The sequence below is a fragment of the Doryrhamphus excisus genome, linkage group LG21 (assembly GCF_037039965.1).
Source record: "Doryrhamphus excisus strain RoL-2023G ecotype Guam linkage group LG21, RoL_Dexc_Guam_v1.1, whole genome shotgun sequence".
Classification (NCBI taxonomy): Eukaryota; Metazoa; Chordata; class Actinopteri; order Syngnathiformes; family Syngnathidae; genus Doryrhamphus; species Doryrhamphus excisus.
In genome coordinates, this window is record NC_136377.1 from 7,156,282 (window position 1) to 7,174,414 (window position 18,133).

General features: G+C 41.7%; 3 protein-coding genes across 3 annotated transcripts; all 3 read left to right on the forward strand.

Moving 5' to 3' along the window:
• The first annotated feature begins 90 nt into the window (after positions 1-90).
• stt3a (STT3 oligosaccharyltransferase complex catalytic subunit A) lies at positions 91-7,264 on the forward strand. Its single transcript, XM_058087512.2, has 18 exons — positions 91-199; positions 745-861; positions 941-1,001; positions 1,740-1,861; positions 1,943-2,088; positions 2,214-2,304; positions 2,371-2,477; positions 2,653-2,817; positions 2,943-3,123; positions 3,198-3,353; positions 3,540-3,631; positions 3,697-3,852; positions 5,156-5,344; positions 5,867-5,983; positions 6,060-6,162; positions 6,246-6,434; positions 6,569-6,684; positions 6,880-7,264. Exons 2-18 carry the CDS (start codon positions 774-776, stop codon positions 6,916-6,918), a joined length of 2,118 nt encoding a protein of 705 aa, XP_057943495.1. The 5' UTR covers positions 91-199; positions 745-773; the 3' UTR covers positions 6,919-7,264.
• Positions 7,265-7,909: 645 nt separating this feature from the next.
• On the forward strand, positions 7,910-11,475 carry LOC131138533 (uncharacterized). Its single transcript, XM_058087513.2, has 7 exons — positions 7,910-7,967; positions 8,412-8,488; positions 8,573-9,171; positions 9,250-9,565; positions 9,637-9,697; positions 10,679-10,898; positions 11,019-11,475. The coding sequence occupies exons 2-7, from the start codon at positions 8,444-8,446 to the stop codon at positions 11,263-11,265; spliced, it is 1,488 nt and encodes a 495-aa protein (XP_057943496.2). The 5' UTR covers positions 7,910-7,967; positions 8,412-8,443; the 3' UTR covers positions 11,266-11,475.
• Positions 11,476-12,446: 971 nt separating this feature from the next.
• LOC131137855 (52 kDa repressor of the inhibitor of the protein kinase-like) lies at positions 12,447-17,091 on the forward strand. The gene is made up of 5 exons (XM_058086223.2): positions 12,447-12,635; positions 12,942-13,056; positions 13,144-13,242; positions 13,957-13,987; positions 15,079-17,091. The coding sequence occupies exons 1-5, from the start codon at positions 12,550-12,552 to the stop codon at positions 16,887-16,889; spliced, it is 2,142 nt and encodes a 713-aa protein (XP_057942206.2). The 5' UTR covers positions 12,447-12,549; the 3' UTR covers positions 16,890-17,091.
• Positions 17,092-18,133: the final 1,042 nt, after the last annotated feature.

The window sequence follows — 18,133 nt, forward strand, 5'->3', positions numbered from 1 at the left end:
CTTCACTAGGGACACGTCACAAAACGACAGTTGCAGTGCTGGAAAACATTTGATTGACAGTTAAAGCGACCAATCAGAACCGAACATGATCGCGGTTGACTGACGTTCATCCAATACTAGTGTGCAATGACTTGGTGAGGGCGGGAATAGGGGAGTATTCGGTTGTGTGCAACTCCTATGCTTCACAGGAGCCGAGCGGGTAAGTGGCTAATTGAACATTCATAACAGAATATCCTTATTTTGAGATAAAAACAAACATTCGAATGAGTCTGTGGTGTTGTTTTTTTAGTTGCTATACACGGTTGTGATTTTACAAGGAATAATTATCCGGCTGGACTTTATAGCAGATACCCTAGCAGGATAGCTTTGCTAGCAATGTACACTCCTTTTGGTAGGTAACAATACAACACTATACCCGAGAAATGTGTCATGCTTGTTTTAATACATTGCTATTATGCAATAAATATATTCAGCTGATTTACTTACTGTGTAATTGTGGAACTGTCAGTTGCAACACAATTGTGGTGATAAATCAGAACCATACTGATATTGAAAGGGTGTGTTTTCTAAAACAATGAACGCGAATTGAAGTAGAAATCACCTAAAATCTGTGCAGAACACTGCAAAGCTTATAAGCGCCTCCTAGTTCCCTGTGCGTGGAAGTGCGTGGCCTTGTCTGCATGGATTCCCACAGTCGCCAGATTGAAACGTGTCCTGAGTAACGTAATTTTTTAATTTCATCAGGTAGTTTAAGGTGAGCTTCAACGTCCACAATGACCAAACTGGGCTTCCTGCGTTTGTCCTATGAGAAGCAGGACACGCTGCTCAAGCTGCTCATCCTTTCTATGGCTGCTGTCCTCTGTGAGTTCTGCTACTACTAGTACTCCTGCTATTCTTACTACGGTACTAGTACTGAACTGTTATTTCACTCCCTCCGCAGCATTCTCCACCAGACTCTTTTCCGTCTTGAGGTTTGAAAGTGTCATCCATGAGTTTGATCCGTAAGTGAGGTTCTTTTGAGTAGGGAAGCTCTGATCGTTTGACCACTGATCAATATCGGCTTATTTTGGTGGGAAAATAAGCCAATATATCAATATATTGACAGTTACTATGGTACACACAATGACATTGTATGGTCATATCACCTCGTACTTCGGTACAAGGTACATTATTTTTTAAAAAAAACCTTAAACTGTATTATGGAAAGCAGGAAGTGAACAAATGAAACAGTTATTGATTGTAAACGTAAACTGTATTATGGAAAGCAGGAAGTGAACAAATGAAACAGTTACTGATAGTAAAAGTAAACTGTATTATGGAAAGCAGGAAGTGAACAAATGTAACAGTTACTGATTGTAAAAGTACCAGATGGAGGGGTAGGATTTAGTAAGCTTTGCTTCTTCCTACTCCTTTTGGACATGTGGAACTGTGAACTGATTATGTGATGCATTCAATTGTATTCAATCTGATACATGTTCAAATGAAATAGAACCATTATCATTACCAAATCACCTCATCTAATATCTTGGAATAAGTCTTTTTCGGGCCCTGTGGAAGTCAGGGGACCTTGGATTGTCCTAATTTGTCCCCTTATACGGCACACATTTACAAATTTACAGCTAATGGATGATCGGAATGTGCAGCATCAAACTCTGATTGGAGCATCCCTACTATTGAGTGGTACAAAGCTTTATTTAAATCCAGTGGGAAGTTATATTCCGCTTGCATGTGACCTCCAGGTACTTCAACTACCGTACCACCCGGTTCTTGGCAGAAGAGGGATTTTATAGCTTTCATAACTGGTTCGACGACAGAGCTTGGTATCCACTTGGGAGGATCATCGGTGGCACCATTTATCCAGGTATTATCCGATTATTTATTTGTCTATTTTTATTGTTCATTCCCAACTATATGCATTCGTTTTTATTCTCTCCCTCACTAGGACTGATGATCACATCAGCTGCTCTCTACCACGTCTTGCATTTTTTCCACATCACCATTGACATCCGCAATGTCTGCGTGTTTCTGGCTCCCTTGTTCTCCTCCTTCACCACCATCGTCACCTATCACTTCACCAAGGAGCTCAAGGTATTGTAAATGATAAAGTTGCGGAAACACACTGTTCTTGTCCTCAACGAATGAGAAGATGAACGCTAATGCTAACGCATTTGTTGACTAGTGACTTCCATTGTTGTTGTTACTCGTCTGTTTAGGATGCCGGTGCTGGGCTTCTGGCTGCAGCCATGATCGCTGTGGTGCCCGGCTACATCTCTCGTTCTGTTGCTGGCTCCTATGATAATGAAGGTACATGCATGCTGCATCTTTAAGTGTCAGAACAGCCCTGATAACGTGTCCCTTTTTTTTTTTTAGGTATTGCCATCTTCTGTATGCTGCTGACATACTACATGTGGATCAAGGCTGTAAAGACCGGATCTGTGTACTGGTCCTCTATGTGCGCTCTTGCGTACTTCTACATGGTGAGCAGGAGTGTCTAAACTTTGTTTTCCAATGTCCGCATATAGAAAAACATGAACTTTATGTAGAATTCTTGAGTCTTTTTGCACTTTAATAAATGTTAAAAACAACATAATGGAGGTCTAAATGTGCTATGTAGGTCATTGTTGTCTTGATCATTTGTTCATGTGTGCGTAGGTTTCTTCCTGGGGCGGGTACGTGTTCCTGATCAACCTGATTCCTCTCCACGTCCTGGTTCTGATGCTCACAGGAAGGTTCTCTCACCGCATCTATGTGGCCTACTGCACCGTGTACTGCCTGGGCACCATCCTGTCCATGCAGATCTCCTTTGTCGGTTTCCAGGTAAGGTGAAAAGGTCCTGTGGTACAGTGCCACTTACTGGACACTACATTAGGTACACTCGCAGAACCTCAACGTATGGAATAATGCGTTTGGTGAAAATAAGTTTGTCCATCGCTTCTATTTAGCCGGTGCAGTCGTCTGAGCACATGGCGGCCTTCGGTGTGTTTGGCTTATGCCAGATTCACGCCTTTGTGGACTACCTTCGCAGCAAACTCAACACTCAGCAATTTGAGGTGCTTTTTAAGAGCGTCATCTCCCTGGTGGGCTTCCTCCTCCTGTCTGTGGGTGCTGTCCTCATGTTGACAGGTAGGTACAAAGAAGTCTTTGGAGATGGGTGATGCTTAGGAGAAGTAAAATATCATTGATTGGCCCAACCCCAGGAAAGATCTCTCCATGGACTGGTCGTTTCTACTCCCTGCTGGACCCTTCCTATGCCAAGAACAACATTCCCATCATCGCCTCCGTCTCCGAGCACCAGCCCACAACGTGGTCCTCCTACTACTTTGATCTCCAGCTGCTGGTCTTTATGTTCCCAGGCAAGTGCAAAGTTGGAGCTTTAATTCCTAAATAAGAGGAATGATGGCAAAATTATGCTTCATGAAGCATTTCAGCCCGTTATTTTCCGTTTCTGGGCGGCACAGAAATGCAGTAGTGATAATAATATATTTAGGATGTACTTGAATTCTCATATCACTAATTTGTTTCTTGCTCTTTCCAAACAGTTGGTCTTTACTACTGTTTCAACAACTTGTCAGATGCGAGGATCTTCATCATCATGTACGGCGTGACCAGCATGTACTTCTCAGCCGTCATGGTACGTCCTGGATTAACTCATTTTGGATTGTGGATTTGTACAGCTCGTTTTCTTTGTCTCTCCAGGTTCGTTTGATGTTAGTGTTGGCCCCCGTCATGTGCATCCTGTCCGGCATCGGCGTGTCCCAGGTGCTCACCACCTACATGAAGAATTTGGATGTCAGCCGGCCAGACAAAAAGACCAAGAAGCAGCAGGACTCGACCTACCCCATCAAAAATGAAGTAGGTGGTTTGTAAAGTAAAGTAACCATACCATTTAAGTTTAGACACAATCTGTGGAAATGGGCTGAAAGAGAGGTCGGCACTGAGCAAGGCACGTTTCAATTCGCAGGGAGACAAGCCACAAATATGGTAATAGTAATGGTAATGGTTTTATTTCATTTGAACATGCATCAGGTTACAATTGAATGCATCACATAATCAGTTCACAGTTCCACATGTCCAAAAGGAGTAGGAAGAAGCAAAGCTTATTAAATCCTACCCCTCCATCTGGTACTTTTACAATCAGTAACTTACATTTGTTCACTTCCTGCTTTCCTAACATAGGTTAAGTTTTTTGTTTTCTGTTTTAATTTTTATTTTAGTCACGTAACGAAGTACGAGGTGATATGACCATCCAATGACATAATGGGTACCATAGTAAGTGTCAATATAGTGATATATATATATAGCACATCATGACTGGTTCAAGACTCTTCATCCTTGTATTTAGCAAACATCAACTGCTTGTATTGTTTCTTGAATTGGCTCATCGTTGTGCATTGTTTGAGGTCCTTACTCAATCCATTCCATAGTTTGATTCCACATACTGAAATGCTATGGCTTTTTAACATAGTCCTAGCATATAAGTGTTTCAAATGTAGTTCTTCCTTGAGATCATATTTTTCCTCTCTTGTAGAGAAGTATTGGATGACATTTTTTGGTAATTGGTTGTTTTTAGCCTTATGCATTATTTTAGCTGTTTGAAAATTAACTATATCAGCAAGTTTAAGTATTTGTGATTTTAGAAATGAGGAGTTAGTATGTTCTCTGTAGGCGGCATTATGAATTAATGCTTACTGACCTTTTTTGCACTACATTTAGTGAGTGAAGATTGCTTTTATAGTTATTACCCCATATTTCCACACAATAGGTAAGATATGTTAGAACCAGAGAGCAATAAAGAGTGTGGAGTGATTTCTGATTGAGAACAAGTTTTGCTTTGTTCAATATTGAAATATTTCTGACCACCTTATGTTGTATATTTGTAATATGAGGTTTCCAGCTCCTATTTTCATCTATTGTGATCCCCAGAAATTGATTTTCGTTCACTCTTTCAATGTCCACACCGTCTATTTGTATTTGCTGGTGCATGTCCTTTCTGCTGTTACCAAACAGCATGATTTTAGTTTTACTTCGATTCAGGGACAATCTATTATCATCAAACCATCTTTTTAGTGTGACCATTTGAATACGACTGACATGATGTTTAGGATGTCACTTTAAGTACACTGTTAAATGCTTAAAAAAAACATTTATGTCCAAGGTTGCCTCTGGAATGATTCTGGTCATGGCTTTCTTCCTCATCACGTACACCTTCCACTCAACCTGGGTGACGAGCGAAGCCTACTCCTCTCCCTCAATTGTCCTGTCTGCACGTGGAGGAGATGGCAGTCGCATCATTTTCGATGACTTCAGGGAGGCCTACTACTGGCTTCGCCACAACACGCCTGAGGTCAGTCAGAAGCAAAGACTCAAAGAGTAACACTCGAGATTTATGTTACTAATTAACAGGAGGGGAAGTGACCGGTTGTTGTATCAGGAAGTGTATACACATGCAGTGTTGCCTCGTCTAATGCAATCACTCCTATACAGCGGTGCCTTGGTTAACATCATTAATCCTTTCCAGGTCCGACTCAAACCAAAACGGACTCTAACCAAAGCAAATTTTCCCATAGAAAGTAATGTAAATCCAATTAATCCGTTCCAGACACCCAAAAATGTTCACACAAAACACATTTCGTAGACAATAATTGTGGTTTTATATGCGGAAAATGATGCAAAAATAATTATAAATGACAACTGGACATCTAACATCACTTATACATTGGTTTTCTTGGAAACGCTGAGAAGTGAGAGATTTCATCATGGCGTCGTAAACAAAATGGCCTCTTCAGTTGCATTTGATGCACGTGCATCTGTGTGTCCTCTAATATAAGAAACACCGAGCTGATGTCTAAATTGTTTGTTTTTCCAGGATTCCAAGGTCATGTCATGGTGGGATTATGGATACCAGATAACCGCCATGGCTAATCGAACCATTCTAGTGGACAACAACACGTGGAATAACACGCACATCTCTCGAGTCGGACAGGTGAGCTCCGCGAGGAAATGCTGCCTCCTTTATAAGAATTGCTCTGACGATGTTGGGTTTGTTGGTATTTCTTCAGGCTATGGCATCCACAGAAGAGCGAGCCTATGAGATTATGAGGGAGCTGGATGTCAGTTATGTTCTGGTCATCTTTGGAGGACTTACGGGTTATTCCTCAGATGGTACGTCAGACGTCATTTCCCTTCATATATTAACCAGTTTAATTGGTCCGTTCATCAGTGGTTATCCTGTGTAATGTTGACAGATATCAACAAGTTTCTGTGGATGGTCCGTATCGGGGGGAGCACGGACACGGGGAAGCACATCAAGGAGCATGACTACTACACACCCACCGGAGAGTTCAGAGTGGATCGGGAAGGCTCGCCTGTGCTGCTCAACTGCCTTATGTACAAGATGTGCTACTACCGCTTTGGCCAAGTGTACACTGAAGCCAGTGAGTGAAAATGTTTGTCATTAATCGTCAAACACCATTGAAGAATAGGTTGACCGTGACATGTCACATGACTGATTCAGTCTTTTATTTATGCTGAACTGTGTGGATTTAATCGCAATGTTTTTTCTTTGCAGAGCGCCCGCCAGGTTATGACAGAGTGAGGAATGCTGAGATCGGCAACAAAGACTTCGAACTGGATGTGCTGGAAGAGGCCTACACGACAGAGCACTGGCTGGTTAGGATATACAAGGTATATTCATCTTATCGTTGCTTTAATGATTGTGAGAATGGTGATGGACCAGCCCCGAATTACAAGGGAGGAGCTAATTAATGATGTCAAGGGAGTTGGGAGCATAGCAGGCAATCCTGCAGTACCCGCAATGTCCCCGCTTTTCAAGAACACACATTTCTGTTGATTTTTTTTGTTTTGTTTTGTCACTCCCAGGTTAAAGATTTGGACAACCGAGGCCTTTCAAGAACATAAACCACCCAGTGAGAGTGAAATTCCCTGTGGGCGCACGGCACTGAACACCTTACTTTCCCCTCTGTGATCAGCAGACGAGCTGGTCATCAATACGTTTTATACCTTTTTGTTGTGGGGAAGAAAATTTGCAAAGAGATTTTTTTTTTGTGGGTGTGTGTGTGAATCAGTTTTTTTTTTATAGTCATAATGAAATGTCTCATATGGAATCCAAGGGAGCAGGTTTCACCATAACCACCCTGACCAGGAAGCCTGATTTGACAAAGTGCCCAAAGACAGCAGTGCTCATTGGAGCACCCTTTTTTCATTTGTACAACGTGGTCAAATAAAACAGGATTATACACGGGGACATTGTGTAATGTGCCTTTGTCTCTTGGTACAATAGGACACAATAGTACATCAGTACACTTTAATAACAATACAGTGCTGAGTGCACCTATTTTAGTCCCAAATAATTTACGTTGATTGATGTTGTGCACTGACTGGAAATGGTGGTTGCAATACTTTGGACTCCAGCCACAATTTTGACAACTTCACAATTTATTGAAAATATAAGGTTGTGTGTGAGTAAACTTTTGATTAATGATTCAGATGGATGGGTTAAATATATCATAATTTAAATCATCATATAGCTCATGTCGGATCATATGTCAGCTTGCTTGTGTCAGTAATGTTAGGAAATATTGTTGATTTTAACAAAGTATAGAAGTCAGAAGTTATTATTTTTACCTTCTCTATTTGTGTAAAAAAAAAAAAACAAAGGAGGACAGGTCCCTGATAAACGAAATGACATTTTCGAGCGTTAATTGTGGAATTGTATTTGTTTTCAAAAACATTCAAATATAGACAGTAAGTCATCGCCTCGGCAGCCGGCCCCTGTTTCGAGGACTCCAATTGGTTGTCATCACGTTCTCGCGAGATCTCTCTAACCAATCAGCGTGTAGCAGCGACAAGTCAAATATTCGATTTCAAGTGCAGCGCCTGACTCTTTCCTCGAGACCAGTTGCTTCTTTGAACTGTTTTGGATTTTACGACAAAAAACTTCAACTGAGGTGAGCTTTTTTTTAATGTTAGCCATATATGTACAATATGTCATAATACCAAGATAATTGTTTGGTTCTGCTAATATTTTTTTCCCCAATGACTGTCACTGACTAGCTAGTTGTAACTTTGCTAAATTGTATCACAATTGTGTCTTGTTTAATCTCTATCACGTTTTTTGTTGCTGTTATATTGTTGCATTAATTAAATTGTGTATATATACACATATGTTGTTTACAAACTCTGGAAATAAATTCTTGGACACAGTAGGGCTGTATCTGTATCGACAGGACTAGCACTGTTTGTACTTGGTATCGAATCGATATCAAATTTTGCACTTGCCCACCCTGAGCAAGAAGTAACGCCTAAGGATTGTTTATAATTATAATAACAATATAAACAGTGAGTTCTGGTTCCATCAGTGCATTTGAATTGATTACATTTTCCTGTTTCAGGACGAACCGACGTATTATCTGAAGGCTGCACCATGAACAACACTGCAGTTTCAAGACCACAACACACAAATAGGAGAGTAAGTTGATGCTTTGACTCCTGAGTCCCTCAACTGGTTACAATATTGAAATGATGGTTAAAGTTGATATTGATATCGTTCTAGGGAAAGGAAAATGCCCCGCCTGGCAATAAAAGCACATCTTTCAACAGAAAAGACCTTTCAAAATCAACAAGAACCGCCCCCTTGCAGGTTAACCATGAGAAAACTGAGATGCTGGTAAAAAATGGTCTAAGGAAAGCCACGTCCAAACAAGCAGACACAAAGATAAAGTCCGTGCAGAGAGATGTGGAGAGAAAGGCTGTTAGTGGAGCAAACAGCCAGGTCATTCTCAGCCATCAAGTACCTCAAAGAGCACCAACTTCATCCAAAGTTGCTCTGGGCATGTACAAAGGTAAAATTGTACAGTCAAAAATTGGATCCATTTGGAAGTCAAGTACAGCACAAGCAGTGCCTAAAACGGAAAACCAGAGGGCGGATAATTTCACAAAACACCCACCGAAACCGGCAGTCGCCATCCGCCCTCCTCGGCATGTTCGCCCGATGACTACCGCTGCGACAGCGCCGAGGAACACCGGCTCCAGAAGCATTACCACGGCTCCCACACAGACTAGGACTCTTGTAACGGACAAGAAGGTCAAGAAGCCTCCTGTAACGAGCACCCTCAGTCAATACAGAGCCACTGAAACTGCCCAGGAAAAAAGGTACACCAGACTACACCATAGGTTTAAGTCCCTGTTTGTAAACACAACATATCTTATAAAACTGTTTTTGTCCTACAGAGCAAAACTAGCACAGTGGTTGGCGTCAAAGGGCAAGACTCTAAAGCGACCCGCCATGACGACAGTACCCCCTAAAACTAAAACCTCTACAACAGCCAAAGTCGACAACAAACTCAAGTCTGATGTGACATCAAAACCAGACCCACGACGAGAACCGGAGCCTGGTGTTCACACAGTGCCAACTGCTTCTGTGTGTCTGCAAGCACAGGAAGCCGTGAAGCTAGCCACCCAGACGCCGGTCATAATCAACACGACTTTGGACCTTCTGGAAAACTCTGATCCAGATCTGTCTGCTGTGCAGGATGGAGTTGATGATGTAGGAAAACACTGTCATCTGTGTTTGCAAGATGAGGAAGCTTATTGTGTAAATTCTCCTTCGTTTCTCAGGTTGTTGTGAACCTGTGCGGTGCTTTGGACGCCATGCAGACACCCTCAAAATGCCAGGACGGTAAGTTGGAAAATTTACATTCAGAGTCTTGTATAAAATAAACTTTAGATTATTGCGGTTTGTATAGCGGTGTGGCTAGGTTCTAATATCATGACATCTCCTTTACTTCAGAACTACTACTAATCTTTTAAATCACAAGAATCAAACTCGAACCTCGGGGCCAAACGTGATCTGCAGTGATCTCAGCCTCCCTTGGACAGAGGCAACATTGCAGCGTCCATTTTCTATGCCGCTGGTCCTCCAATTAAATGCTTGGCTTTTAGTTGTATCATATTGTATATTTCCTGCGGTCGAGTGGTTAGCGCGCAGACCTCACAGCTAGGAGACAGCTAGGTTCAATTCCATTGCATGTTCTCCCTGTGCATGCGTGGGTTTTCTCCGGGTACTCCGGTTTCCTCCCACATTCCAAAAACATGCTAGGTAAATTAGCGACTCCAAATTGTCCATAGGTATGAATGTGAGTGTGAATGGTTGTTTGTCTATATGTGCCCTGTGATTGGCTGGCCACCAGTCCAGGGTGTACCCCGCCTCTCGCCCGAAGACAGCTGGTATAGGCTCCAGCAACCCTCCGCGACCCTCGTGAGGAAAAGCGGTAGAAAATGAATGAATGAATGAATGCTTCTTCCTACTTCTTTTGGACATGTGGAACTGTGAACTGATTATGTGATGCATTCAATTGTAATATAATGCATGCTCAAATGACCATTATTTTTAGTTACTTACATTGTTTACAGAATCTTAACTTTAATGACGAATGATGACCGTTTCTTTCTAGGCTCCAGCACCCCCGTGACCCTCATGAGGAAAAAGCGGTAGAAAATGAATGAATGTATATTTCCTAGATACCTTTTGGGTGTTAAGTTGCTGTGTGATGAGTTTAGTGTTCTTTGTAATATGACCTCATGAGTCAGACTATTACATTGCTCCTGTCTGATGCCTCCTGCCCATTTCATCAGCTTTTGCTCTGTTGTTCACACCAAGATGCTGACGAGGAGGTAGGAGTTATAGAGGATGGAAATGTCAAGGAGGAGACGTTTAAGAACGAAGACTCCGGTCAGCGAGTGAAGGATGACATGGAAGAAAGTGAACAGAAAGTGCAGAGCGATGAAGATCAGAGCGGTGAGAACGTGGAGAACACGCTTCAGATGGATCAAGCCTCTGTTGTCAAATACAATGTGAAGACGACGCCACATTTGCAAAGGCAAGCTGAGATTTCCGAGAATTCGTTGAAATCGACATAACACGTGGTGTCAATGATAATGATGTCATTTTCTTTTCAATGTAGTTATAAATTTCTTTTTTTTAATGTCTGCTGTTGCAGCGTTAAGAAGAAAATCCAAAGAGAGGTCCAAACAAGCGCATCCCGAAAGAAAAGCAACATCAAAGATCTGAAGTTTCTGACGCCGGTGCGTCGTTCCTGCCGCATTGAGCACAGATCTTCACATCTGCCCCCGATGCTTTTGGACCACGACCCCTGTGTGTCGTCACTGTCTGAGCTGGCCCAGCTGGATGATGACCTCAATGCTTACATTTACAGGAAAAATCCTGGTCTGGTGGAGGAGCCTTAAAAAGTAATATGTATGGGACTACTAATTGATTGTATTTATACGGCTCATTTTAATTGTCTGAAATATTAACAAACTCGGTTATACCTTTCCAGTTCTTATCAGATCGGATGTGTATTCAGTTTTCCTAATTACTCCCAAGAGTGTTTTTAATACAAAGTTATCACAAAATGCACTACAATAAAGGCAATATTGTCTGACCTTTTTAACAAATGTATTTGTTTTAGGCTAATTTTTCCTGTATTGGGGCTGTTTCTCAATTTGTACACTTAAGTACATTGTTACACTATGTATTGTTACACTATGTACTTGAGTAGTAGTACTGCCTATCTGCTATGGAGTAAGATAGGAGTAAGATAGCTGTCAAAAAGGTGTGTGCATGATTTTAACCATTCGTATTCGTAATCTTAAACATTTGTATGTCAATGAAATTGTTGTACACAAAATTATGAAAGTGTCTATCAATGCGCACTTATCATTGGAGGCGTGTTGAGTGCAACATACGGGTACTTATGCACTAAGTCTAAGTACGGAAGTGAACCAATTGGTATACAGCTCATTTAAAAAAGGCGCTACGACAAAAGTAAAGGGATAAATTTCCAGTAAGCGTGCGACTATAGTAAAGGATTTCATTCAACAGTACAGTAAATGCGCGTCCTTAGAAGCGACGTCTGCGTCGCGTACTAACATAAGCATTCCATTTGAGACACATTTCTCGCGTCCATCTTGCTAAGTAATGTTGCAAAGAATTATGGGAAATGACAAAGCGCCCGCCACAAACGAGTAAAATTTTCAATATAAAATATCTCGATGAAATACTATTATTGTATGTAGAATAAATTAATTGTTTTTAATGTCTAACTTTTTATATCTGACTACTGTGGCCCGCCCCGCTTTTTCTCATGTTTTGACTGTGTATTAACGAATGAATGTTGTATTTTGGTGTGTTTTCTACTCTGCTTACTTGCTTTTATTCAACTCCATTCTTCTGGAAAGTATATTTGAGTATTTTGAAAAGCGCTATACAAATAAAATGTATTATTATTGTTATTCTACGTGGAACGATAGACGGAATATGTCATTGAATTTGTATTCGCGAAGAAGTGAACGTTTAAAACTGGCTTTATTTGCAATCCAACCCACGTGACTCAAATCTTTTATTTTGAAAGCAAAGTATCGGATGTTACGTCACATGCTTCGGTGCTGTGAAATCTATAGCTACCACAGTTTACCTTTTAAAAGTACTACATTGTATAAATAACATACATATCTCAAAGGCAAACTAAAATGCAGAATCGCTGCGCTGCTCCAAACTGTACCAGTGCCAAACCGGACTTTTATTCACTCTTCCGCTTCCCGCTCAATGCGGAAAGGTAAAACAATACACTGATGCTAACGCCATCAGTCGTCTATCAACACGACTACACTGTACTTCCATTCTAATGTGCTTATTCCCGTTTTTCTATTCTAACATGTAACATCGGTAATGGTTCGGAACATGCTTCACAAAGTTATAATAAAGTACATTACGTGTTTACATTATGTCCAAAAAAGAGAAGAAACACAGTCTCACTCGTATGATGAAACGGAATCATAATTATGTACATATTAGCAACACTTCCGGTATCCTGTTGTTTAGTAGTAACTTTGTATCACACATATTTGCCTTCACATTTCAGGTGTAAGACATGGGTGGAAAATTGCCAACGGGAAGATCTTGCTGATAAATCCCCAGAGCAGCTATTCAGATACTACAGACTTTGTGGAAAGCACTTTGAAAGCTCAAATGACAGTGTAAGCATCAATAATCATTTCCCATGTACTGACTTAAGTATTGACTAAGCACAGTTGAATATAGTTTTGATGTGCGTTACTTTTCAGAGCGATCCTCCAACAACGATAAAGGATGACGCAGTACCAACTATCTTTGATGATCCCAACAAATCTCCAAATGAAGCAACAAAGCGCGGTAAAGAGACGGTATGTCAGGCGTCAAACATGTATCACTAATACAGTGGACCCTTAAAGGGCTGAGTGACGCATCTTCACATCAAACCGAACCTGGGTTGTAGCTTTTTTATGTTTATTATGTCTACTGTATTGTGTAATATGAGTATTTAGGTGACTATAGGGTTGTTAGTTCTTCTTTAGAAGGCTCTAACAATTATTGGCTGGCGACCAGTCCAGGGTGTACCCCGCCTATTGGCCAAAGTCAGCTGGGATTGGCTCCGCATGCCCTTGCGACCCTAGTGTAGATAAGCAGCATAGAAAACGGATAGATGGATGTTTACTATATTGGGTAATATGAGTGTATAGGTGACTATAGGGGTGTTAGTTCATGTTTAGAAGGCTCTAATTATGTTAAAGTGGTAAACAGGTCCTGTGATTGGCTGGTGACCAGTGTAGGGTGTGCGTCTCTCGCCTGAAGTCAAATGGGATAGACTCCAGCATACCCCCCCGCCCCCCGCGACCTTAGTGAGGATAAGCAGCATAAATAATGGATGGATGAACAAAGAATTACTATATTCAATTTTTTTATATTGACTTATTGTGTCTTTTACCATAGTTTGAATGAACAGTCAGGATTTTTGAAACTCAATTCATTAATTTAAATCAACATATCAGTATGTGTAGTCAACTGACTATTGCATTTTCTAAAAGTATGATTAATGTATGTATTTTTGTACCCTTTAGGATGAAGACGCAAAGAGTAAGGAAAGAAAAAGTAAGTCACAATATTGCTCCACAACATTTGGTTAGCTGTAAATTTGTAAATGTGTGCCGTATAAGGGGACAAATTAGGACAATCCAAGGTCCCCTGACCTCCACAGGGCCCGAAAAAGACTTATTCCAAGATGTTAGATGAGGTGATTTGGTAATGATAATGGTTTAATTTCATTTGAACATCCATCAGATTACAATTGAATGCATCACATAATCAGTTCACAGTTCCACATGTCCAAAAGGAGTAGGAAGAAGCAAAGCTTATTAAATCCTACCCCTCCATCTGGTACTTTTACAATCAGTAACTGTTACATTTGTTCACTTCCTGCTTTTCTAATATACTTAAGGGGTTTTTTTCTTTTTTTTTGTCATCCTTGTATTTAGCAAACATCAACTGCTTGTATTGTTTCTTGAATTGGCTCATCGTTGTGCATTGTTTGAGGTCCTTACTCAATCCAATCCATAGTTTGATTCCACATACTGAAATGCTATGGCTTTTTAACGTAGTCCTAACATAGAAGTGTTTCAGATTTAGTTCTTCCCTGAGATATTTCTCCTTTCTTGTAGATTAATTGGAAAATAATCAATATTGGACAGAAAATACACACATTACTAGTAATGCTAGCATCGCAGAATTAGCAATGTTTCTATATACGTTTTTATATACCAAAAGTGTATATGCAATGGGCTGGTGACTGGTCCAGGGTGGAATAATAAATCCAGGGTGAAAGTGGATTGGATTTTATGTGTGTCAAAACTCGTAAAATTAGGTCTGTCAATCGATTCAAATATTCAATCTCGATGAACTCATTTGCCACCAAAGATGTATTGATACGTAGTTTATTTAACATAGTCCTAGCATATAAGTGTTTCAAATGTAGTTCTTCCCTGAGATCATATTTCTCCTCTCTTGTAGAGAAGTATTGGATGACATTTTTAGATAATTTGTTGTTTTTAGCCTTATTTATTTTTACAAGAGCAATTGATGTTTCCCACAGCAGAGCAATATATATTCATCAAAATGTTGAGAAGCACTCTCTTATCTTTCTTCTCCATCTTATCTATCTAACTTATTCACCCCCCCCCCTGCAGAAATCAAAACGTGTCAAGCTGAAGCGAATACAGAGGATCCTAAAGCCTCTTCAGAAGAAGACAAACACAAAGAATATCTGCGGTCATTATTTGAGGCCCTCATACTGTTAGGGGAGCAGAACATTCCCGTGACCAAGCCCAACCGCCATCAAGGGGACCCTGTCGGATTAAGCAACTTTGAGGCGTTGCTACAGTATCGCATGAGTTGCGCGGATGAAGCGATGAAGACGACGTACGACGCCAACACAGAATGCTGCTCGTCGCTTCAGCTGAGTCGGCTGATTGACGTGTGCGAAAGATGCATCCGCAGTCAGGTGATGGAGGATGTGAAGCAAAATGGCTTCTTCTCGATTATAACCGAGGATTTGGTGAGGATCTCAGAAGAGTGGTTCCTCCCTGTGTTCCTGCGTTACGTGGATCAGTGCAACCACCAGCGCGAGAGGTTTGTCGGATTTTTGTCTTTTGAAGGAGATGCGGACGTTCTGCCTGGAAAACTGTTGTCCGAAATGGTCAATGAATGGGGTTTGAACATGGAGCACTGCAGAGGCCAATCCCATTCATGCTCCTGGAGACACTTTACTCAAATAAAAGCGTTTGCCGCCAAAGTGATGGAGACGTATCCACTAGCGGTGTTCGCATTCCGACCCACCCGCGCCTTGAACATATCGCTAGCCAGCGGCATGGCTTTGTCAGGAGTCCAGCTTGTCATGTGCACCCTGAAGAAAATCGAGTCCTTCTTCAACCAGTCCACTTCGCTGTGTTTGGAGTTGGAGCACGCCATCTCCATCATCTACCCAGACAAGGAGGAGAAGGTACAGGAACTGAAGGAGACTTGTTGCAGCGGCTGGACCGGAAGACACGATGCGTTTGAGGTGGCGGTGGAGGTTCTTGAGGCGTTGCTGCTCTGCGTTGACAGCGTGCACGACAACGAAGACTTACGATGGAGCGACAAGATCACGTATGATGCTTTGGAGATCTCCAAAGCTCTGTCAGACTTTGAGTTCATTATGGCGTTGGTTGTATTGAAAAACACCATGACGCTTTTAAGGGCATTTGGGAGGAACCTTCAAGGGGAAGCGACAGATATATTTTTTGCCGCAGGGAGTACAAAAGCAGTGCTACACTCTCTGAAGGAGGTGTCGGACAACATTGACGTGTACCATGAGTTCTGGACCGAGGAGGCGGTCAACATTGCCGCCTCCATGGAGATTTCCGTCGAACTTCCTCGGTCATTCTTGAGAAAACATCAATCAGACTTCCTTCAACCTGAAACTTACTACAAGGAGCACCTATCTGTTCCTGTGGTCAACCACACCCTCAAGGAAGTCGGCGAACTCTTCACCGACGACCACATGAAGTCCCTGAGATGTTTGTCACTGATTCCCTCGGTCATAGAGCAGAACAAGGCTACCCAGCCTGACGAAGAAAACATGCTTGTGTTCAAAAATGACATCCCGAACGCAGGCTCGCTCACCGCCGAGCTTCACTGTTGGTGGGTTAAATGGAGCAAAAAAGGCGCAGGAGAAACCTTACCCTCCAGCCTGCATGAAACACTGCAGCAAGCTGACGTCAAGTTCTTCCCAAACATGCTCGCAGTCTTAAAACGTTTGGGCGTCCTGTCCACGTTGGCTCTGGAGAGCGGTTCCGATGTGGCGTACAAGCACTTCAAGGCATACATGGAAAACACTCCTGACGCGGCCAAATCGAAGAGTCTTGCCCTTCTGAAAATCAACAATGATGTCGGTTATGATTTGGATTCAATGGTTGACGTCTATATGAAGACATACCCGGGTGAGGACCGGTCGTCTTAGTTCTGATCAGACCTGCAGTTTAGTCACTGAATAAGTCTACTGTATTGTGCAGTGTGAGTGTAAAGGTGACTATAGGGGTGTTATTATTGTCGTAGAGGGCTCCAATAATGGCTGCTAAGCTCTATCATGAAAGCATGATATTTCAACCATTGAGCATTGAAGTGACAATTTTTTTTGGTAGCATGTGGCCCAAAGGCCGCACTGTAAATGTTTATATCAGATGTTTGCATCTGGAATAAACTGCAGAAATGCCATACTTTCATGTTTTCCATGATTTTTTTTCATGTATCGATGAATAACTCCAAAGTATTCAATTTAAATATTTAAATGTTGGGAAGCTTTTATTGACTATATACACAGAGCAGCTCATTTATTGAAACATTTAACTTTATACTTAAGATACCGTCTGTGATAGTACTGAGGTGCAATTCAGATGATGGGCGGTAGGGGGAGTAATGTTTGCATTCTGAGTTGCAAAGCCAGCCTGGGATTGGGAGTGAAGAAGAGAGAAGGCATGTTGAAGATAATAAAAGATGTGGAGTGCATCTTTCTGGAAGATATCATAATTAGGGCTGTCGAAAATAAAGCGTTAAAAGCGGTAACTAACTAACGATTTTTATCAGTTCATTTGGAGCAAATGCATATTCATCAACTTTTTAACAATACAAGTAGTTGGGTGTGAGCTTCTCAAAAATACTGTAACGTCGTAGAATGACGACAGTCAGGGTGGCTCGATCGTTGTATGGTTTTTTATTATCCAGTGTAGCACGAGAACACAACTTTCTGGCCTGTTGCAGACTTAACTCTCTCACTCGGCGCACCGCAACCGAACTTCCCCTTCTTTTTCCTCGTTCTTCCTCTTTTGTCCCCAAAACGCCCGCTTCAAAACCGCGAGCTGAACATGAGCGCCCCCCAGCGCCCCTGCATGAACCTACAGCCCGTAATACAACACACACAACGCTACAATACTTTAAGCGAGCATAGCGTTCATATATACTGTTAGTGGCACACATCTTTGCCGGGGAATGATTCTGTAGACTTCTGCAGGTTTCGCTCAGTAGACTACCAAGCTAAGCTAGCAGACTCGCTAGCTAGCTTAGCTACATTGCGTTCTAAAATGACGAACTCCTGTGATTACCAGCAAGATGGACCCGACCACAGCACTCCACTTTTCAGCTTTCCCTCGGACCCGGAGCGGTAAGAGCGTTTGTATTGCCGGGTTAAATGTGCTGTAGTAGCGAGTT

What these genes read in the sequence shown, in the direction of transcription:
- stt3a (XM_058087512.2), top strand. Translation starts at nt 774, where the DNA reads ATGACCAAACTGGGCTTCCTGCGTTTGTCCTATGAGAAGCAGGACACG. An exon ending in TGGCTCCTATGATAATGAAG is followed by an intron (nt 2,305 to 2,370) that starts GTACATGCATGC and finishes TTTTTTTTTTAG; the next exon opens with GTATTGCCATCTTCTGTATG. An exon ending in CCAAGTGTACACTGAAGCCA is followed by an intron (nt 6,435 to 6,568) that starts GTGAGTGAAAAT and finishes TTTTCTTTGCAG; the next exon opens with AGCGCCCGCCAGGTTATGAC.
- LOC131138533 (XM_058087513.2), top strand. Translation starts at nt 8,444, where the DNA reads ATGAACAACACTGCAGTTTCAAGACCACAACACACAAATAGGAGA. An exon ending in TGCAGGATGGAGTTGATGAT is followed by an intron (nt 9,566 to 9,636) that starts GTAGGAAAACAC and finishes TTCGTTTCTCAG; the next exon opens with GTTGTTGTGAACCTGTGCGG. An exon ending in ACCCTCAAAATGCCAGGACG is followed by an intron (nt 9,698 to 10,678) that starts GTAAGTTGGAAA and finishes GTTCACACCAAG; the next exon opens with ATGCTGACGAGGAGGTAGGA.
- LOC131137855 (XM_058086223.2), top strand. Translation starts at nt 12,550, where the DNA reads ATGCAGAATCGCTGCGCTGCTCCAAACTGTACCAGTGCCAAACCGGAC. An exon ending in TTCCCGCTCAATGCGGAAAG is followed by an intron (nt 12,636 to 12,941) that starts GTAAAACAATAC and finishes TTCACATTTCAG; the next exon opens with GTGTAAGACATGGGTGGAAA. An exon ending in AAAGAGTAAGGAAAGAAAAA is followed by an intron (nt 13,988 to 15,078) that starts GTAAGTCACAAT and finishes CCCCCCCTGCAG; the next exon opens with AAATCAAAACGTGTCAAGCT.